The sequence below is a fragment of the Dendrobates tinctorius genome, unplaced genomic scaffold, assembly GCF_039654945.1.
Source record: "Dendrobates tinctorius isolate UK_male_01 unplaced genomic scaffold, ASM3965494v1 ptg000030l, whole genome shotgun sequence".
Lineage (NCBI taxonomy): Eukaryota > Metazoa > Chordata > Amphibia > Anura > Dendrobatidae > Dendrobates > Dendrobates tinctorius.
The window spans coordinates 44,946,852-44,969,947 of record NW_027361698.1 but is presented as its reverse complement, the minus strand read 5'-3'; the positions used below and the strand labels follow the sequence as shown (position 1 = coordinate 44,969,947).

General features: G+C 44.5%; 1 protein-coding gene across 6 annotated transcripts in view; it reads left to right on the top strand.

Moving 5' to 3' along the window:
- Nucleotides 1–22,161, top strand: part of MFSD8 (major facilitator superfamily domain containing 8) — a 96,874-nt gene extending 74,713 nt beyond the window's left edge. For all 6 annotated transcript variants that reach the window (XM_073572061.1, XM_073572062.1, XM_073572059.1 and 3 more), the window contains exon 13: nt 21,630–22,161. In XM_073572061.1, the coding sequence (XP_073428162.1) occupies nt 21,630–21,836 (207 nt within the window). In that variant the 3' untranslated portion in view covers nt 21,837–22,161. The remainder of the gene's footprint in view (nt 1–21,629) is intronic.
- The last annotated feature ends 935 nt before the right edge of the window (nt 22,162–23,096 follow it).

Below are 23,096 nucleotides of genomic sequence, written 5' to 3'. Positions count from 1 at the left end.
CATTTCAGCCCATTGAGCCATTAAATTCAATGAGGAAAATAAATGAGAAATGTAAAGCGCATTGCAAACGGATTACACACGGATGACCATACGGAGAACACTTGCGCGACTCTCAGCAGGGAGACTCGGACCAACTTTTCATACGTTAAGTGTGCCCTGGCCTTAGTGCTGTTCCCCGGCGCCATCAGCCGCCGCCTGCTGTCTCTTTTATCACTTATATGTATCTCATCATTCTCCCCTGCTCACACCGATCGCCGGCAGAGCCGGGGAGAATGATGAAAGCTGTGTTCAGCACCCAGCGTCGGGGAACAGTGCTTACTGTAACACTTCTTCCCTTGTGCTCGTCCGTGTGATACTGATGCAGCACACGTGTGCCGCAAGTATTACACACACGAACACTGACATCTCCCGTAAATGAAATATCAAGATGTGTGAAACAGGCCTTATAGCGGGATTTTATGTTTGGCTGCTTTCACACACTAAAAGATGCTTTTTATTGCAAAAAATAGTTTTTGCATCACCACATTTTGAGAGCTATAATTTTTCCATATTTTGGCCCACAGAGTCATTTGAGGTCTTGTTTTTTTCAGGACGAGCTGACGTTTTTATTGGTACCATTTTTGTCCACATGACATTTTTTGATCGCTTTCTATTCCGATTTTTGGGAGGCAGAATCAACAAAACCAGCAATAGCTGAATTTCTTTTGGGGAGCAGGGTTTATATCGTTCTGCGTGTGGTAAAATTGATAAGGCAGTTTTATTCTTCGGGTCAGTACGATTACAGCGATACCTCATTTATATTTTTTTTATGTTTTGGCGCTTTTATGCAATAAAAACTTATAGAAAAAAATAATTTTTGCATCACTCTATTTTGAGACCTATAACTTTTATTTTTCCACTGATGGAGCCGTATGATGGCTTGTTTTTGGCTGGACACAATGATGTTTTCAGCAGTACCATGTTTATTTATATTGGTTTTTTTTTTTTTTTTGTTTTTGAACAATAAATTTTTTTTTATTGAAAGTTTATATTTTACAAATAAGGTGATTGCAAATCTCAATACAGAGCTATATTTGCAATATGCATAAGAGAGCATGTAAACGGTTGACAAACAGACAAACTAACAACAGGGTAGGAGGTAAAGGAGGGGAGGGGGGAAGCCCGAGGAGGGGGGTATGTTGTGTCCAATTATCGTTAATGATTCAATCAGAATCAGGGGGATTTGGGTTGGTTAGATGAAATACAGGTGTGGCAAAGGGGGTGTGGTTGGCGTACTCCGCCCAGGGAAGCCATATTTTCTCAAACTTACCGACTTTATCTGTAAGTATGGCAGATAATTTTTCGTTGATCATATACCAAGAAAGGCGTGTTTTAACCGCAGATAAATCTAAATTTTGTTTTTTTCCATGCCTATGGTTTGTTTGGCTGCCAGGAATATGAATGCAATGAGGGTTTGAGTGTGTTTAGGGATGTTGGGGATGCGTTTGTTGAGTAAGGCCTCCCAAGGGTTTTTTTTAAGGTTTATATTTGTTATAGAGGAAACCAAATGGTAGATTCTGATCCAAAATCTACGTACGGTCGGGCATAGCCACCAAGTATGGAACATATCTCCTGTGGAGTTGCACCCTCTAAAGCAATTTGGAGAGTAGTTGGCGACTGCCTTAGCCACTCTGGCTGGGGTCAGGTACCATCGGGTTAACACCTTATAGTTAGTTTCCAACATAAGGGTATTTAATATTCCTACAGTAGAGGAGGACCAAATTTGGGACCACTCCGAATCTGTCAAGGTGGAACCAATGTCGGACGCCCAGCGAGAAGTGTATTTTAAGCAGCGCCTATGAGGGGAGGAGTTGATATGTGAGTAGAGGAGAGATATAGTGGATTTTGACGGCATTTTTGTTCGAAGGGAGTAAAGGAGTAGGGAGGAGTAGAATTTTTTAGTAATGAGTTGACAAAGCTTTTAAGTTGTAGATAGCGAAATACCTCTCCAGGGGGGGAAATTATATTTTTCACTCAGGACTGAGAATGGAATAATCCCGTCACGTTAAAAAGATGGTGGACTCTGGTTATCCCTGCAGCGACCCATAAACGAAAGTTCCTAAGGGATTCCATGCCTGGGGGAAACTGGATATTGCCCCAAAGGGGGGCGGGGGGAAAAATGGTGAGATTAGCTGCGAGGAATATTTCAACGAGTCCCAAATCCTAAGAGAGTGCGTTATAATAGGATTCGAGATGTGTTTTCGCTGGGCTGGGAGAATCCATAATAGTGTGTCGAGGGTACCTGAGTGAAATTCAGGGGCCTCTAGAGATGGCCACAGTGGGGGTTCGGAGTAGGCATGATATAGGGTCAGTTGACCCAATTGGGCTGCATGGTAATATTTAGAAAGATTGGGAACTCACAAGCCTCCTTTAAAATGGTGAGGGTAGCTCTATTAACCCTGGGGAAGCCACCTCTCCAAACAAAAGCATCTACTAATCGTTGGGCTATTTTGAGGTAGTGTGAAGGGACAGGGACTGGCAAGACACGAAATAAGTGAAGTAATTTGGGGAGAATGGTCATCTTTAGTGCTCGTGCCCGGCCGAGCCAGGAGAGATGTAGCTTCTCCCATGACTGAAGTAGTAGACGGAGTTTGCGGAGCATGTGAGGATAATTGGCTGCATAAAGGGAGTCTAAACTAGCAGTCAGTTTCACCCCTAGGTAATCCAGATGGTTAGTGGCCCATTGAAACAGAAAGTCGTGTTGGAGCTGTGAAACAATAGGTGAAGGGAGGGATATATTCATGGCATAAGATTTTGAAGGATTAACCTGTAGACCGGAGATAGATTCAAAATTACTAAGGGTTTGAAGTAGGGCCGGCAAGGATGTCTGAGGGGTTGATAGAAGAAGTAGCATGTCATTGCAAACAAAAAGAGCTTGTGAGAAACTGATGCTATTTCTACACCCTGTATATTAGAGTTGAGGCGAAGATGAATAGCTAATGGTTCGAATTCCAAAAGGAATAATAAGGGCGAAAGCGGGCATCCTTGCCGAGTGCCTCTACTAATGGGGAAAAGTGCAGAGGAAAAGCCATTGTAGCGTACGTAAGCGGATGGGGAGCTGTAAAGAGTGTGAATCCAAGAAAGAAAGTGGTCAGGGAACTTCCACTTCCGCAAGACCGCAAACAGTTAAGGCCAGGAAATGGAGTCAAAGGCTTTTAATATCCAGTGACAGTGACATGCTTGATATGTTGCGCTGTTTGCAGAGGTGCAGCAGGTGGGACACCCTCCGTATGTTGTCTGAGGCTTGTCTACAAGGGACAAAGCCTACTTGATCTCTATGTATTAGGGTTCCCAAACCTGAGTTCAACCGCTGAGATAGAATTTTAGATAGTATTTTAAGGTCTACGATAATAAGGGATATTGGTCTATAATTAGACCAGAGTAAGTGGTCTGAGTTGGGTTTTGGTATCATGGATATAGCGGCCATTAAAGAGGCTCCTCCTGGATTGTTACCGTCCCTTAAAGAGTTAAAGTAGTTAGTGAGGTGGGGAATTAGTACCGATGCATATTTTTTATAATAGAGGGCCGTAAATCCGTCGGGACCTGGTTTTTTATTAATTTTCAATTGCTGAATAGCTAGTTCTATTTCACTAGGAGTAATGGCTTGATTCAGGAGTTCGATCATGTCAGAGCTAAGGGCTGGGAGGGTGGGTAGAATCTAAAAAAGCATCTAACGTTTCTGAGTTTATAGTGGTAGAGACGTTATATAACTGCCTAAGTTTTTGTTGGAACATATGAGTAATTTGTTGTGGGTTGGATGTAATGCCTGAAGGTGTATGTAAACGTATGGGGGGGCGGGGTAGGGTTAGGCATTTTAAGCAACAAGCTAAGTTAGAATTATTCTTATTATTAAGGGCGTAGAAGCGTTGTTGTGACCAGCGTATGGCCCGGTCCGCGTTCTCAAAGACAGAGGTCTAATTCTGTACGAGCGTGGGAAAGGTCTTGGTACGTAGCAGGTGAGGGTGAATTCTTCATCTGGGACTCTAAAACTGATACCTTGCTCTCTAATTCAGCTACCCTTGCACGTCTGTCTTTTTTCTTGCGCGAGGCCTCTTGAATCCAGAAGCCTCTTAGCACTGCCTTATGAGCTTCCCATAGGGAAATTGGCGAGGAAGCTGATTGTTGATTCAAGGAGAAGTAATCATCAAGGTGGTTTTTCAGTTTTTGAGTGATATCAGGGTAAGAGAGCAATGAATCGTTCAGAGTCCAGTTGAATGATCGGGGCCGTGGTTGGAGAGTAGAGCATGTGAGTTGAATTGGAGAGTGATCTGACCATGGAGTAGATTGAATAGAAATATTTGACACATTTGGAATAAAGGGTGGATGAACAAAGATATGGTCAATTCTAGTGTACACTAAGTGGCGTGAGGAGAAGTAAGTATAGTCTTTATCTGAGGGATGCAAGTCTCTCCATAAGTCCACCTAATGATGTTGGGAGAGGAGCTTGTTAAGGGCAGCTGAGTCCGCAGAAGAATATAATGGCAAGGGAGTAGGGGATTGAGGGCTTGTGGACTTGTCAAGGCTGGCTCTAAGTATACAGTTGGAGTCCCCGCATAATAGCGTAGTCCCTTGGGCATGTTCGGAGACTAGTTCCAATAATTGGGGAAAAAAAGGCAGCTTGATGAGTGTTAGGAGCATAGCAGGAAACAATAGTCACCGATTCATCTGAAATTGAGCCCGTCACCATTAAATAACGGCCTTCTTTGTCTATAACCGAGGATTTAAAAACGAAGGGAACCGATTTTTTGAAGCAGATAGCGACGCCTTTTGTTTTGTTTGGGGCGTTCGCTAAATAAAAAAGCGGGTGAGAGCTAGTTGAGAAGTGTGTCTCTTGGAGACATACCACGTCTGCTGAGATCTGTAGTAGCGGAAGGCCTTAGTGCGTTTATGTGGAGAATTAAGGCCTCGCACGTTGTGTGATAAGATTGTTAGTGGCATGGTGAAAAGATGATACACACCTTTGATAGCTGTTAATCGTGGTTTGTAGGTAATAGTAGAGGTATTAATATGGAATGGACTAAATTGGTGGAATTCACTCAGGCAAGTAGTAGGAATGGGAGATTGGGTAGACGAACAATACATGTAGTTTGAATAGGATAGGAGAAACCTATAGGGGAAAAAGGGGTAACTTTAACATTGGCTAAGCACGACGTGCTGAGCGGCAGTGTGTAAAAACACTGTGGGGTCATGTGGAATTAGGGACAACGCAGTATAATATATAATAAGTAAAATTAGATGCAGGGGGTGTATAAGAGTGAGGTGGGTCAAGGTGAGCTGGATATATAAGTCAACGGACTTAGGAGTATTCAAACAATTACCAGGATTTTGGATAAGTATGTTTATAATGTAGGGAATGTGGTACGGGTAATCAGAGAGTGGATCTAGTTATGGTCTAGTGTCCCTGGAAAAAGAATTAGACAACGCAATTGTAGAAGAGGTGTAATCCGATTAAGTAGTTAGGTACCCAAAGTGGAAGGTAACATAGCATAGTATATTACTGGATTAACAAGAGAACAATAGAATTAGAAGAAGTCGCATAGAGGTAACAGTATTAATTACCAACATAACCAAAGTAAACCGTTATAAAGCAATGTATAATATTTGGTTTGCAACAGTATAGTAAAATATAGAACAAATCTCCGGTATATAATGGATGGAGTAAAAACCATCGACATGTAAATTGAGCATAGTCACTTCACCTTCTTGGAGATCGAGTCAAGGGGCAATCACCAGTCCAGATCGCCAGAAAAAACGAAGAACTCGACTACCTCCGAAGGAATGAATGTTGGAACTGCGCGCTCCAAAGATACCTGAAAAAATTAATCTGAGAAACCATATATAACGACTTTGTCAAAGAGGACATTAAGATATTTCTAGAACTCGGGTGAATATGCACAGTCAAAGTTTCTAAGCAAAAAAGAATAGGCTGACAGTTGGTATATAAGGCCATAGAGACATCATGTAAAGTAGCCTATGTCCTAAACTCAAAGTAAAACTAATGTTTACATAGATTATCAAGGGGGAATAGGTGGATCTTGCGGACTGGAGTGGCGATTCCTGGGCCGAGGCTGTGAAGATGGTGGGGGGGGCGAAGGGGGATCCATGAGCTGTAGCTTAGTGAGGCAGCGGCTCGCCCCTTCGGGGGAGAGGACTGTGTGGACCATTTCGAGATGAGTGAACATCAGTTTAAAGGGGAATCCCCAACAATACTTAATGTTCTTGGAGCAGAAAATGTCTAGGTATGGTTTCATAGCTTGCCTTTTGGCGATGGTGGTAGGGAAAAGTTCGTAGTGGTGGCCTTGGAATACCAAAGGTGCTGACTTTCTCGCCGCCTGTAAGAGTTGTTCTTTTGTTTTGTAGAAATGCAGCTTAAGAATTATGTCCCTTGGTGGGCCTTCTGGCTTGCGTTTGCTCAAAGCTCTGTGGATGCGGTCCATTTCCAAGCGCTCAATTGAGATACCCGGTAGAAGTTCCTGAAACAGAGCTGTCGCCGTGGACTGAAGATCAGTGATTGTCTGAGGCAGTCCCCTGATTCTAATGTTACTCCTACAGGCTCGATTTTCAAAATCTTCTAATCTATTATTGAGGGTGTAGATCTCGTCATGAAGCATCTCGATATCTTTTTCATGAGTGGCAAGATTTGTGAGGGTAGAGTCCATCTTGTCTTCAAGGTTGGAAGTACGGGAACCCAGCTCTCTGATCTCTTTAGTTAGGTCTTTAGTCAATTTGTCCGACATTTTGAGTAATTCAGAGTGTAAAATAGACTGGAACTGCGAAAGTAGAGCTGTTTGGTCCGAAGTTGGGGTGTTAGGGATTCTGGTTGTAGAAGCTGGAATCATCTCTGAGTCTGCTCCATCTGGTATAGAAGAGTTGGAGGATTCTGACTGGGAGAGTGGTCCAGGGGACATGTTGGCGTCCAGATCCGTTAGTGCTAGAAACCTATTGCTAGAGTACTTTAAGTTAGTTTTGCGCAGTCTAGGCATGAGGGCGACTATATACTGTAAGGAATCCCAGTATTATATGTCCAGCTTTAGAAAAATGAAGTCAGAGGTGAAGCATATGACGCGTTGTCCCTGCAAGGTGTGAGGGGGCGTGGATTAAGTCATTATGGAAGTCTCAGGGTATAATATAGAAAAGATCTAGCCCAACTGATGGTATATTTTTCAATTGGCCAGTAGGTGGCGCAATTTGACTAAAAGTCTGAAAAGTGGCCAAAGTAGTAGAGTAGAATGGCTTTAGAGCAAGTTATATGGAATGGACACTAGGTGTCGCTATAGAATCATTGGAAAGAGATATGAATGCAGTTCGTGCAAAACAAATAAGATGCAGGTATATTGTTTTGAAAATCTTTGTATCCAAAAGGTAATGTAGTCTGTCCTTCTGCAATAATAAAAGGACTTTTATATTTCACAGGTTCTGTGAGTCTCTCCTGCTCAGAGCCTGAGGCAATATGGCTTCACAAACACTGCAGGGACTTTTTTTTTTTGTGCAGGGAAAGCGCTAGTCAGCGCCTAATAATTCCCCTGTATTAGCTGTGCCTCTGAGAGCGGCTTTGTGACTAATTTAATTCAGGGGATCTTGTCTCACAGCCCTGTATGGATGGCACTACTGCTCCTTACACCAGAGGATACAAAGAGAGAGCTTGTGATGCTGAAAACGTCCGGACCTATGTATATCCCTCCGCCTGTAGATACGATGCAGCTCACCCAGTTTTGCAGATAATCCCTTCTTTGTGCCACCCCTGGTCAGTTATCAGAGGGTCTCCCGAGGTTGGGGTAAGTGCCCACAGGTACCTTAATGTGCCACTAAGGCGGCACACCTAGTTTCTCACGTGCGGGGTGGACGCTGAGCGGTGGTATCCCTCCGCGTCTCCTCTGCTCTTCTCCGGGTCGGTGCTGCCGATGTTTCTGCCTCTGTGTCCCACAAGGAGGGTGGAAGGGCTCTCCTGGGGCTTTGGGATTGTTTGGTAGAGTCTCCGCTGCTGTCTTCTTAAAGTCTGGAAGATGTGGCACTACTTTTTTTTTTTTTTTCCTCCCTCCACGCCGAGTTGTTCAGGGCAGATATCCTCTCGCCTCCTTCACACTGCTGCTGACAGCTCCGGATTAGTGTAGCAGGAAAATTTGCTGTTGTGCCTCCATAAGAAGGGCAAAGGGGAATCTCCTAGGGCTGTGGGTACAGTTTAAGGCTGTGTGCCCACGTAGCGATTTTTAAGCGTTTTTGCCGCGATTTTCGGCGCAAAAACGTTTAAAAATCGTGTACAGAACGCCCCCCCATGCATTCCTATGGCATTCCGCACATGCTGCGCTTTTTTCCGCAGCGGAATCGCATCGCGGAAAAAATCGCAGCATGCTCATTCTTTTGTGCAGAATCGCAAAGAATTGCCGCGATTCCGCACCCATAGGAATGCATGAGAATCGCTGACTTCCCGCATGTGGCTATGCCCACCATGCGGGAAGTTAAGCGTCTCATGTGCGGTTGGTACCCACGGTGTGGAGGAGAGGAGACTGTCCTCCAGGCCCTGGGTACCATACCCCTGTAAAAAAAAGAATAAAAAATCGGGGTATATTCACCTTCCGGCGTCCCGCGCTGCATTCCCGGTCTAGCGTTCCCAGTAATGCCTTGCGGCAAGGCCCTGTAATGACGTGGTCTCGCGAGATCGCAATAGCAACGCGAGACTACGTCATCACAGGTCTCGCAAGGCATTACTGGGAACGCTGAGGCCCGGGATGGCAACGCCGGAAGGTAAATATACCCCGATTTTTTTTATTTTTTTTTAGCATTTTAACATTCTATCTTTTACTATTGAAGCCGCATAGGCGGCCTCAGTAGTAAAAACCTGGTCACACTTGTCAAACACTATGTTTGACGAGTGTGACCAACCTGTTAATCACTTTCCAAGCGATGCTTCAAATCGCTTGGAAAGTGCTTGAATATCGCACGCGAAAATCGCGGCAAAATCGCGATCATAATCGCGGTGAAATCGCGCGGAAAAAACCGTGCGATTTCTGGGAAGGAGTCCGGTTTTTAGTGAGCGTTTTAAAACGGCACATAGCCTAAAAGTGTCTTGAAGTGCCAATAAAGCGGCACCACTTTATTCTTCTTGTGTGGAGAGCTCTGTGAGGGTATATCCCTCCGCCCCTCCTTCACCACTGCTGTCTGTAGCTCAGGAGCGAAAATGCTTCTTATAGAAGTCCAAAATGCCAGAAACCGTTTTCAAGGTGGTCCCAATTCCCTCAGGAGGACTGTAGGGACGGTTAGGAGATATTTCCGTATTTTGGTCCACTTATAAGTCGCTTTATCAATTGACTTGATGGGAGCCTAAAACATCTTGCCTGGCCAGCGCTCAAGCCACGCCCCCTCTATATATCTGTCTTTTTGATTGCGTGTTATTCCACTTTTTGTTCGGCGGTATTATGATAAAACAGGATTTTTGGTTGCTTACCGTAAAATGTTTCTCGGAGCCTTCCTGGGGGACACAGGAAACCATGGGTGTAAGCTATGCTGCCACTAGGAAGCTGATACTATGTAGAAAAAAAAGTTAGCTCCTCCTCAGCTGTGTACACCCCGACAGAAACTAGGATATTCAGTTAGTGAGAAAGCAGTAGGAGAAGCAATATGTAAGAGACAGAAAAACTCAAACTCAAACTGTAACAATATAATACAGTAAACAGAGCTGTTCAACATGGGAGGGTGCTGTGTCCCCCAATGAAGGCTCCAAGAAACAGATTTTACTGTAAGAAACCAAAAATCCTGTTTTCTCTATCACTTCATTGGGGGACACAGGAAATCATGGGATGTCCCAAAGCAGTACCCAAGGGGAGGGAACAGCAGACAACTCCCCATCGTCACCTGCAAGGTCTTTTACCCCAAACGGCACCCGCCGAAGCTAGGCATGGGCTCTGAAAAACCTCGCGGACCTGTGGAGGACATATCATCACACTGCAGAGGTGCCGGGCGGAGGCCCCAAGAGTACTGCCAGGAGGACGCACACTGCCTGGGGAGAGTGCGTCTAAACCCAGAAGAACTCGGTCTTTCCTGACCTGGCAACTGTACCAATGCCGACCGGATTCAGTGAGCAGCCGCTGACCTGGAGGCCGGAGGACCTCTACACACCAATCCCGAGAACCGAATAAAAGGGGGGAAGGGCGTCTTTAGCCTGATGGGCACCGTTGCTCTGGCCAGGTAGCCTGATGAGAGAGCATCACGAAGGATAAGTCCGAGCTGGACGAAAGGAAGGGAGTTAAGAATGGTGGACACTGAACCTTTGATCCACAGAAAGTACACAATGGCTGCCACAGACTCTGCGAGACTTCGGGAGTGGTTGAGAGCCTGAAAGGGAAAGCTAGCCAGTGAAAAAGAAAATGGACCCGTCCCTTGCAAAACGCAGAAATCTCCGAAGCCCTGAAGAAATCAGGACCTGGATAAAGGCTTCATGGAACAAAAGAAAAATCATGCAATTCTCAGAAAGCAACTACTGAACGAACAGATTTCCTTCTGAAAGACAAGGATGGACTCAATCCTAGATCCCCAACGAGCCACACTGAGGAAAAATCACTGGAGAATGACAAGGTTTACCTTGAGGAAGGAGACAGCTTGTCCCTCCGGTGACCTCCTTAATAATTTGGTCCATTGGAGCCAAACCGAAGGGAAACCCCGGAAAGGCAAGTTGGTGAGGGACCTCTTTTGGGGATAAGTTCGCTTGTCAAGCCGTAAGCCAAATGGTCTTTTGGATGGGAACGATTTTGCTGGATCTGGGAAGGTGGAAAACCATGTACTTCCTCTGCAAGAGAAATTTGGGCAGTGAGGACGGTCATTTCTTCTGACCGGTCTCTAGAAAGAATGCTCTGATGAGCAACCTAGCCACTCGTCTATAAAACTTTGCAACCTGGGTGGAAGCAAGGGCAGGACACAATGTAGCAGAGAATGCTTCCAAGGATGACCTTGCCAAGGACTTTGAGTCTGCCGTTGGTATCCCTGAGGGATGCACGTCTGGGAGAGGAAGGACCGTATTGGTGGAAAAAATGGAAACCGGAGGGTTCATAGTCTGAGACGTAGTCCAATTTGCGGAGCGCTCAGGAGAGAAGAGATATACCGAGGCTCTACCTTCTTTGGAAACGGATGGACTCAGTTCTTTGAGAAAATGACAAGGAAAGACCTTAGAGTAGGCCACCGTGAACCTGCTAGAGAGCCGAACGCTGAAGACGTACTGAATGGGACCTGGGGAAACCCTGGATCTCATCGCCGCGATGTAGGCTCAGACTGACTAACAGAGCAGCACAGAAAAGGAGAACCATTAAAGAAACAATTGCTTGCCCGACTAAGCAGGTAGAACGTAGACTACTGGACGACTATGCAGACTGAGATTAAAAGAAAATTACCTAAGCATACAGGGATGAGGATGGGTATGGAAAAAATAGTCTAGATGGGCTTTGAAAGTACAACAAAAAGTGAGCAGTCAAACGAGGAAAGTCCATGAATAAAACATGGAGTATGTCAACTGCAAGGAAAGTTGGCTCTAGGAAGATCAGACTCCAGAAGACAACTAGGCTGACGAAAGGAAGATCATTCCCTATGACGATCTGAGCGACCATATCCCTCCTGGACCCTCAGGTAAGCGGGTCTACACACTACAATCCACTCCCCGTTCCAAAGTATAAGACGCCACGCGTCCGAGGATAACAGTGAAAAAGATACGAATCTAGCTGAAGGCATAAATTTGTTATCACCAAACTCCTCATTGGATCCAGGACTGGAGCAGCTTTCTACTCTGGTTGATGCTTGCGCAGAGTAAGATCCCATTTCTGTCCCAGGTGGGAGACTTGTTCCTGCCACGCTCGGAAGACATTCCGGAGCTGCTGGAGGCTTTATCCGGTGTCTAAGAAAGAATAGGCAAGTACTGACAAATGGATAGGGAGCTTCGGCAATGTGGTAGCTTAAAGGCCCTTAGGATAATAGTTGCATTATATATAACAAGTAGTGCACCGCGCTGAAGTTGCTGCTATACAGGTAAAGACTGTCTGCTAACAGTGATTGATGGCTGAAAAGGATGTAGAAAATGCGGCATGTAAATAAAATCCTGCCTACCTTAGGATAAAACGGTGCTTAGGCGATGGAAAGGTCCTGGGCACTGGAGCAGGAAGATGTGATCTGAGCCATACACCTGTGATCACACCGACACGTGGGATGGAATGAGTGCACCAGATTGAGGGAGGCTGGGGACCGTAGAGCGTCCTCCCCTGAATGGCACCCACCTGCCCTCGCCAAGGTCTTGATGCACGCGGCGTGCGCCAGCCGGGAGACACCGCTGACAGTGTCAGAGTGTGGAGGGGGCGTGGTCTGTGTGACGTCACCTAGAACGGGAGCTAGGGATAGAAAGACGGTAGCTGCGAGGGGCCATTCACCAACGCGTTTCGAAGGTGCACGGACCTTCTTCGTCAGGGCTGCTGGTCTAGCTGCCGTCATGACATTAAATAGGGAAAAAAAATGACCTTGGCGAGGGCAGGTGGTGGGTGCCATTCAGGGGAGGACGCTCTCCAGTCCCCAGCCTCCATCCCACGTGTCTGTGTGATCACCGATGTATGGCTCAGATCACATCTTCCTGCTCCAGTGCCCAGGACCTTTCCATCCCCTAAGCACCGTTTTATCCTAAGGTAGGCAGGATTTTATTTACATGCCGCACTTTCTACATCCTTTTCAGCCATCAATCACTGTTAGCAGACAGTCTTTACCTGTATAGCAGCAACTTCAGCGCGGTGCACTACTTGTTATATATTTTGCAACTATTATCATTACCAGTTATTAGCACAGTAACGGCTAGAGCACCTGCAGCTTTAGTGGGTACTGCTGGGAGCGCCGGTGTATTGTGATTATATTTAGCCCTTAGGATAATCTTTATTTTATTTTTTTATATAGTGCTAACATTCCACAGCGCTTTACAGTTTTGCACATATCAGAGAGAGACAACCAGAACTTGTAAACTACGATTGGCCAATCATTATTGATAGGTGTAACGCACTGGGCAGTAAAGATAGCCTGCGGGCAGTACTGTAAACTGACCAACTGGGTAGTTAGAGGTAAGCCTGAATAGTCAGAAGGTGTGGAAAAGCCCCTGTGGAGCAATTCACACTCAGGGCCCAGAGCGCGGCTGAAGGAAAAACTGCGACCATCCGGTACCTGACACGAGCGTGTGTGACCTACCTACCAACTTGAAAGTGGAGTATCCACTTAGGCTGCTGCCAAGATTCAACCTGTGGTACTGAGATCCACTCCGTTTGTACGTGGTAAATTTTTTGTTTAACTGTTAACAAACCACAGAAGTTATTGAACATGAAAAATGCAGCAGAAGGTGCCTCTGACTCACCTGAAGGCGGCCTGTAACCGCAGTTGCAGCCCACCAGAAGTGATAAATACCGGACACCTCTCACTGAGTGGCAATTAGACGAGAGCTTAGGCAGATTCTGCAAAAGACCCTGAGGAGCGTGATAGAGGGCGCTTCTGACTCACCTGACAATGGGACAGAAGAGCCATACCGATGCAGCCAATTGACCTCGGGTACGTTAGAGCCACAGGAGAGACGGCATGTATTGATTAAACGTGTCTGGTAGAGGACTATCTAAGTCCTGGATAACGGATAGAGTACTGCTGCAATAGAACGCGAGGAATATGAATGCGAGAGCGTCTGACTCGCCTGAATATGGTTTAGAACACCAGTAGCACTGCATCAGTCAACCCAAGTCACGTCTGATCCACTGAAATAAGACCGTCTCAAACTACTGTACCTGGTAGGTGGGGTGTCTGAAGCCTGGATAACGGATAGAGCACAGCTGCAATTGACTCTCCGTATCCTGTGACTAACTCATTGTGGAGAGGACCTGGAGAATGGTATAGGCGAGAGCCAATTCTGTGTTGCGGTCTAGGCCTGGATACCTGACGGCATTAGGCAGAATAACAGCTTCTCGTGTAATAAGCTGTACCACGAAGTTTGTCCTGAAGTATATTCTGACCTGTCATTTCTCCTGATGGTAGAACAGTAGGCTTGGAATCAGAGGGAGACTAAACTCTACTCTCTGTTGTGCGCCTGGGTTCAAACCCTTGGGCCTGCGACTTTTGGTCAGTTTCTTTATCCACTGAGCCACAGCAGACATGGCTGGTAACACGGACTTCTATCCAGCTGGAAGTCAGGCCCAAACACTGCAGTCGTGAAGGGGTAGGAGCAGCTTCCCTCTCTTCTTTGACAGGCCCGATGATCCGATCACCTATTCACGCTTCTGTGTTAGTGGCTGGGGTCCTGCCGGCTAGACGTATGAGGATACGAGGTGGCAGTACACGCCGTGCTCATATTCTCTGCGTGGGAGTACAGTAGTGAATTCACAATGTATCCCTCCGGAACCTGAAAAGAAACGACGCACACTGAGGTAGATATGGGTCTAAAGACTCGTGTCCACCTCCTACTGACACTAAGGCCTGTTTCACACTTCAGTTTTTGTCCATCAGTCAAGATCCGCCGTTTTTTTTCCCATTGAGTTGCATTACCGGCGGATCTTGACGGATGGCCATCCGTTGGATCAGTTTTTTGCGGATCCGCCAAAATTTTGACGTCCGCCGCCATGCCCGAATGGAGCATGTAACGTTTTTTCAGGCGGCAGGATCCGCACTTCACACTGCGCATGCCCGAAAGACTTCACTCAGCCTGAAAATTAACCCTAAAGTCTGTTCTGGCGGCTGGAAAAAAAATTCTCTCTCTCTCGACTACGGTTCCTTTAAAATTCTTCATTCATCGGATCCGTCAAAAAAAAAGGTCCGGTGGCATCCGTTCACATCAGTTTAGCAACGGATCCGCTTTCCGCCATTTTGGCGGATTTTAACTGACACAAAAAACTGAAGTGTGAAACAGGCCTAAGCTAAACTGGACATCCGAGTTCCCGTCGGTGGGGTGTACACTGTGGAGGAGGAGCTAACTTTTTTTTCTACATAGTGTCAGCCTCCTAGTGGCAGCATAGCATATACCATGGTTTCCTGTGTCCCCCAATGAAGCAATAGAAAAAGCATTGTTTTTTGCCTTTTTTTTTATGGTGTTCACTACATTGTGTTCCAAATTATTATGCAAAAAATATTTCCTCATATTTTCTCTAAATTACCTATATGAATTGCAGTCATCTACTATTCTAGTATAATTGCAATGTTTTTGAACAAACTGCCTATGAAAACAATATATTTTTAAAAATAATAAACACTCAAAATGCATGTTCCAAATTATTATGCACAGCAGAGTTTTCAAACGTTTTTATTTTTATTTTGAACAAAAAAATGGTCAATTGTGAAATTATAAGCATTATCAGCTTATTACAAAATGAAATCAAACAGTTTTCAAGTCAAAACTTTATTCTAGGTGATGTTACATTTGCACATAGGACCCCTTGTTCAAAAGAAGCTTCTGAACTCTCTCGTCCATTGAATTTGTCAGTTTTTGGATGGTTTGTGCTTCAATTGTTTTGCATGTGGACAGAATACCCTCCCAGAGCTGTTGCTTAGATGTTAACTGCCTCCCGCCATCATAGACACTCCTTTTGATGATGCTCCAGAGGTTCTCAATGGGGTTGAGGTCAGGGAAAGATGGTGGCCACACCATAAGTTTGTCCTCTTTTATGCCCATAGCAGCCAGAGATGCAGATGTGTTATTTGCAGCATGAGACGGTGCATTATCATGCATGAAAATGATCTTGCTGCGGAAAGCACGGTTCTTCCTCTTGAACCATGGCAGGAAGTGCTGTTTTAGAAACTCCACACAGATTCTGGAGTTCATCTTTACCCCTTCAGGGATCCTAAAGGGGCCGACAATCTCTCTCCCCATGATTCCAGCCCAAAACATTACTCCACCTCCTCCTTGTTGGCGCCACTGTGTTTTCATGGGGTGTCCATCAACCAGCCATCCTCCACTCCATCCATCTGGACCATCGAGCGTTGCGCGGCACTCATCGGTGAACAAAACAGTTTGGAAGTCAGTCTTCATGTATCGTTTGGCCCACTGGAGCTGTTTCTGCTTGTGTGCAGTGGATAGAGGTGGTCGACAGGATGGCTTACGCACAGCTGCAAACCTCTGAAGGACCCTGCATCTTGTTGTGCGGGGGACGTTGGAGGCACCAGCAGCTTCAAAAACTTGTCTGCTGCTATGACAAGGCATTTTTGCAGCTGCTCTTTTAACCTGACGCAATTGCCTGTTGGAAAGAGTCCTCAATTTTTCCTTATCAGCACGCAGACGTGTGCGCTGGGAATCAGCTACATACTTCTTGATTGTGCGATGATCACGATGAAGTGTCTTGGCAATGTTGATTGTAGTCATGCCTTGACCTAAATACTCCACAATTTGTTGCTTCTCAGCAGCCCACACATCCTTTTTCTTTCCCATTTTGGCAAAAAATGTAGGCTGCTTAATAATGTGGAACAGCCTTCTTAACCCCTTAGCGACAGAGCCAGTTTGCAGCTTAATGACCAGGCCAATTTTTACAATTCTGACCACTGTCCCTTTATGAGGTTATAACTCTGGAACGCTTTAATGGATCCCGCTGATTCTAAGATTGTTTTTTCGTGACATATTGTACTTCATGTTAGTGGTAAAATTTCTTCGATAAGTCTAGTGTTTATTTATGAAAAAAACGGAAATATGGCGAAAATTTTGCAATTTTAAAACTTTAAATTTTTATTCCCTCAAATCAGAGAGATGTGTCACACAAATTTCTTAATAAATAACATTTCCCACATGTCTACTTTACATCAGCACAATTTTGGAAGCAAAATTTTTTTTTGTTAGGAAGTTATAAGGGTTAAAAGTTGACCAGCGATTTCTCATTTTTACAACAAAATTTACAAAACCATATTTTTTAGGGACCACATCATATTTAAAGTCATTTTGAGGGGTGTACATGACAGAAAATACCCAAAAGTGGCACCATTCTAAACACTAGACCCCTCAAGGTGCTCAAAACCACATTCAAGAAGTTTATTAACCCTTTAAGTGCTTCACAGGAACTAAAGCAATGTGGAATGAAAAAATTAACATTTAACTTTTTTTTGCAAAAAATTTACTTCAGAACCAATTTGTTTTATTTTCACAAGTGTTAAGAGAAAATCAACCACAGAATTCGTTGTACAATTTCTCCTGAATACGCTGACACCCTATATGTGGGGGTAAACCACTTTTTCAGCACACGGCAGAGCTCGCAAGGGATGGAGCGCCGTTTGACTTTTTCAACGCAGAATTGGCTGGAATTGAGATCCGATGCCATGTTGCGTTCGGAGAGCCCTTAATGTGCCTAAACAGTTGAAACCTCCAACAAGTGACCCCATTTTGGAAACTAGACCCATTAAGGAACTTATCTAGATGTGTGGTGAGCACTTTGAACCCCCAAGGGCTTCACAGAAGTTTATAACGTAGAGCCGTGAAAATAAGAAATCTATTTTTTTCCACAAAAATGATCTTTTCGCCCCCAAATTTTTATTTTTTACAAGGGTAACAGGGGAAATCATACCCGCACAGTTGTTATGCGATTTGTCCTGAGTACGCCGATACCCCATATGTGGGGGGGAACCACTGTTTGGGCGCATGGGAGAGCTCGGAAGGGAAGGAGTGCCATTTTGGAATGCAGACTTTGATGGAATGGTCTGCGGGCATCATGTTGCGCTTGCAGAGCCCCTGATGGGCCTAAACAGTGGAAACCCCCCACAAGTGACCCCATTTTGGAAACTAGACCCATTAAGGAACTTATCTAGATGTGTGGTGAGCACTTTGAACCTTCAAGTGCTTCACAGAAGTTTATAACGTAGAGCCGTGAAAATAAAAAGTCTTTTTTTATTTCCACAAGTGATTTTTTTAGACCCCCAAAGTTGGCAAATAGTGGAAACCCCTCAATTCTTGCTCCAACCCTAACCCTAATCCCAACCCTAATCCTAATTCTAACCCTAATTCTAATTCGCCCTAACCCTAATTATAACCCTAGTCGTGGCCCTAGCCCAACCCTAACCCTAGCCCAACCCTAACCCTAACCCTAATGGAAAACTGAAAAAAAAAATATTTTATTTATTTCATTATATTGGCCTATATAAGGGAGTGATAAACAGGGGGGGTTATGTACTATTTTTTTTATTTTGATCACTATGATCGTTTATCATAGTGATCAAAATTCTGAATGGAATCTGCCAGCCGGAGCCGGCAGATTCCCGGCGGGCGCACTGCGCATGTGCCCGCCATTTTCAAGATGGCGGCGCCCATCGGAGGATGCCGGCGGGACGTGGGACCACCGGGAGGGGATGGAGGGCCACGGAGAGGTATCGGGGGGGGGGGGGGGGGAATCGAGGACCATATTTCTCTCTCCTCTGATGTGCGATCACATCAGAGGAGAAATTAAATGTAAAATCGCGGCTTTTTTTTTTTTTTTTGCGGTTGCCGTTATAGGGTTAATAACGGCGATCGCAAAAGCGGGGGTTGGTAAAAAACGACCGATTCATGTTCTCTGGGGTCTCGGCTACCCCTGGCAGCCGAGACCCCGGAGAAAATCCGACACTGGGGGGCGCTATTCACTTAAATCACAGCGCCGTGAATTAACGGCGCTGTGGTTTTAGTACCCTTAATTACCGCCGTTAAAAGGCGTATCGGCGGTCGTTAAGGGGTTAAGTAGTCTTGCCTTTATTTGGACACACATGCCAAACTAATTTGCACATGTATCTGCAATTGCTTTCAGTGATATAAAGAGCCCTGACACACATCACCATCAATGAGTTTAAATGACAAACAAAAAAATTCTAACCTTATCACTCCTAAACTCTTTTTGCATAATAATTTGGAAAACAGTTTAGTGGGACCATTTTATAGGTCGGATCGTTGCAGACCCGGCGATACCAAATATGTGTACTTTTATTGTTTAGATTTTTTTATTCAAATATTTATTTAGTGATAGATTATATATTGATTTTTAAAAAAATATTTTTACAATTATTTTGTTCTAACTTTTTACTTAGTCCCACTATGGGACACTCACTTTTTGCAGGCTGATCGCTTCTATAACATGGAGATGATGCAGCATCTGTATGCCATAGAAGCTGTCAGCTCTGCACTGACGGTGAGACTTGCTGATCATGCACTGCGCAAGATCAATTAGTTTCCTTGCTCTGGTAACCCAGATGTCATCATGACAATGATCGGGACCCCGCGTCACGCCGCATGGTCTCTGATCTAAAGGCAGAGGGGCTGTCAGCCATCTGTAGGCTTCCGTAATGATGCGATAGTGTTCGATTGCAGCATTTCTGGGGTTAATGTGCGGGAGCGGTCTGTGACCGCTCCTAGTGCCGGGTGTCAGCTGTCGGAATCGGCTGACACCCGTCGTCGATCGCCCGTGCACCCCTTGCAATGACGTAATATTCAGTCCCTGGTGAAATAGGCCCAGGTCACGTGGGCAGATTATTACATCTGATGTGAGAAAGGTAAAAGGCATCCTGAAATGTGGTGTGTGCCTTGCCACAAATCTGACATCAGTCAAGGATTGGAGTAAGATTTGCATAAGGAACTTTGAATTTGACAAGTAGGGCTTATCACGCCTCCGCTGTGCTTAATTTGTTGGCGCTGGGCGAATAATGGTAGGAGAATGCGATAAGTCACAACATTTTAGCACAGCATCGAATTGTGCCAAAAGTTTACAACTTTTTATGAAAGAATCCTGGTGTAAAGCTTTGATGAATCAGGTACTTTGTTCTGCTATAATTTTATGATCAAGGATGAAAAATGCAAAATGTTATGCTAGCAAGGCTTAGGCATTAGACTGGGCTCAGAAGCATCAGAAAATTGTCACATGCATTGCAAAAGGTGACCCCTAAGATCACGGAAAAATGAGCATGTTCATTATGTGTAAATGTGGATCAGAAAACGCACAATATGTTGCCGCAGATTTGGAGTCTGGAATTTGTACTGACTTACCGATATGGTGATTTTTCTTTTTTTTTTTTTTTTTTTATTCTGCTGTCGACAGACGTGTAGGGACTTGTTTTTTGTTTTTTTTTGCAGAATGACTTGTACTGTTGAATGACACCATCCATTTATTCATGTATTTTTATACATATACTGTACATTTGCGGAAAAAGCACAATTCCAAAATGGTCTTTTAGGATTTTTAACGTTCATTGTATGGTAAAAATGAATAAAAAAAACTGTTTTTGCCATGTCAGAACTGACCCTTTATCAAAATCAGGGAGTCAGCGTATGACACACCAATGTTATATGTTGTAAAAGTTAAAGGGAAGCTGTTATCAGAAAGCTACTTATTGATTAAATCAGATTTTTGATTAAATGGGTTATTTTTGCAATTTTTTTTTCTATTTTTGTTACATTTTGTATAAAAATGGAAATCCTGCAATTTTCACCCTGTTCATTAGGGCTTTTTTTTTTTTTTTTTTTTTAAATTTTTACCTCTGTTTTGTTCAAGGGAATGTGTGCATAGCCACAAGTCAGATTTTGACCCTACCACTTCTATTGATGTGTCTAATGACTGTGTGCAAAGGTCACTGTGAAATCTCTGACTCAGATTTTTGGATACTGTATTGTTATAGAAGTGTTAAATGTATTGAAAAAAAAAAGCCCAATATGAACATAAGATTACTAAAGTTTTTTTTTTTTTTTTAGTTAAGATCAGCTTCCCTTTAAAGAAGACCTGTCACCAGATTGAAGAGTATAGGTTCTGCTCTTATTTTATTTCTACTGCTCCCCTGAGTATTCAGGCAGTTTTGCATTAACGGATAGTCTGGTGATTGCTGCCTCCACTAGAGAAAAGCTTTTCTGCACATGTAATTATTATTGTTTCCTTTCAAAAGGAGCTGTAAAAATGACACCTGCAATGAGATACTCTGCTGGTAACAGTTATTGTTAGCAAGACATCCTGGGTGCCATGAAATATTTTAGTTGCAGTCATGAACTGTGTAAAGAAGCCCTTCCACAAACTTGTATCATGCATGAAATGTGTGTACATGCATGTACTGTGAGTGTAATAATGTACTCACCCACCGCTGCTTTCTCAAGTGTCCACGCTGTTTTGCTCAGCTTCTTTGTGACGTCACTACTCGGCATGACCCAGAAGTGACTTTTAGGGCTCATACGCACATGCGAGAAACTCTGACGAGTCTCGCACGTCAATACCCGGCACTGCCGCCAGCACTCAGATCGGAGCGTTCAGCTGCATAGAAATAAATGCAGGTAAACGCTCCGATCCGAGTGCCGGGTATTGACGTGCGAGACTCATCGGTTTCTCACATGTGAGTATGAGCCCTTACAATGAAAGCGTGGAGCATCCGAACAAGACACCGTACGCTTGTAAAATGGGCTTCTGGCTTATGCATAGCGCATACAAAGAGCCGGCTAGTCAGAACTGCAGTGACGTCACAGAGAACAGCGCTGGACATCTGGAAGAGCTGCCGTAGGCCCGTATGTTAATACACAATATGCATATACACACACATTTACTACGTAAAGTTAATGGGAGTTCTTTATTGAAAATGTTAAAATCCCATGAATTCCCATAGTTATTGTGGTCTAACTTGTTCTTCTATTTTAGGGCGTCTATATGGGATGGCTAACTGCTGCCGGTAGTGCAGCCCGGACCCTGGGACCTGTGTTTGTCAGTGAAATCTATACCTATCTGGGACCACGATGGACCTTTGGATTGATCTGTGGCATTGTCGCAAGTTCTCTCTTACATCTGGTTACAGTTTACAAAAGACTTATTGCCTTTTCAGTAAGATATGGCAAATTACAGCAATGACCAAACTTCCACTGAGAAACAAAAAAACAACTACTTTTTAAGAAATTAAAATGGAATGTGGGGATAAAATGTACACAGGATTCATTGGCTACAATAATGTGACTTTTTCTATTGTGTTCGTTAACAAATGAGAATATTTTTGCATTTTCTCTGAGAATAACGGTAACCGTTTCAATTTAACATGAATTACATTAGGAAGCAAAACTGAAGCTATGGAGCCAAGACTAACAACTGTTTAACAAATAGTAAATTATCTTAGGGTTACTATGTGGATAATTATGTATTGTGCTTTATTAAAGTCTGACAATTTTGGGTGCAGTTGAAATCCTCCCTAACTTCTAGGTTATTGAAGGGTATTTTTTTTTCCAGTTAACCTTTAAGAATTGACAGTCACTTCACCCCCCCCCCCATAAATTAATACTACTGATAAGATATACTGGAAAGTTTCTTATTCTCATCAGAAATATCTGCTTCTTTCTCTTCTTTTGGAAGAAGGTGGGGGATAACAGGATTTTTGGGTTGCTTACCGTAAAATCTGTTTCTCGGAGCCTTCATTGGGGGACACAGAGACCTTGGGTGTATGCTGCTGCCACTAGGAGGCTGACACTATGCACAAAAAAAGATAGCTCCTCCTCCGCAGTGTACACCCCACCGACCGGCAGAGAATTCCTCAGTTAGTGAGAAAGCAGTAGGAGAAGTAACAGAATAGGTTGACAACATAAGCAACTCAACTGTAACCATTCAACCAAAGTAAGAACAGGAGCTGTAAAACATGGGAGGGTGCTGTGTCCCCCAATGAAGGCTCCGAGAAACAGATTTTACGGTAAGCAACCCAAAAATCCTGTTTTCTCGTTCGCCTTATTGGGGGACACAGAGACCTTGGGACGTCCCAAAGCAGTCCCTGGGGTGGGAAACAAACTTCCATCAGGCCAGCGGACTCACCACCGCGGCCTGCAGAATCCGTCTACCTAGGCTGGCGTCTGCCGAAGCGTAGGTGTGGACTCTGTAGAATTTCACAAACGTGTGAACCGATGACCATGTTGCAGCTTTGCAAAGCTGCAGTGCGGAAGCTCTGTGGCGCACCGCCCAGGAGGCACCCACTGCTCGAGTAGAGTGCGCCCTGATACCCAGAGGGGCTCCGCGACGCTTAACACGGTAGGCTTCCAGGATAGCCGATCTGATCCAGCGAGCAATGGTGGCTTTTGACGCCGGGTGACCTTTCCGCGCTCCATCAGGGATAATGAAAAGAGACTCTGTCTT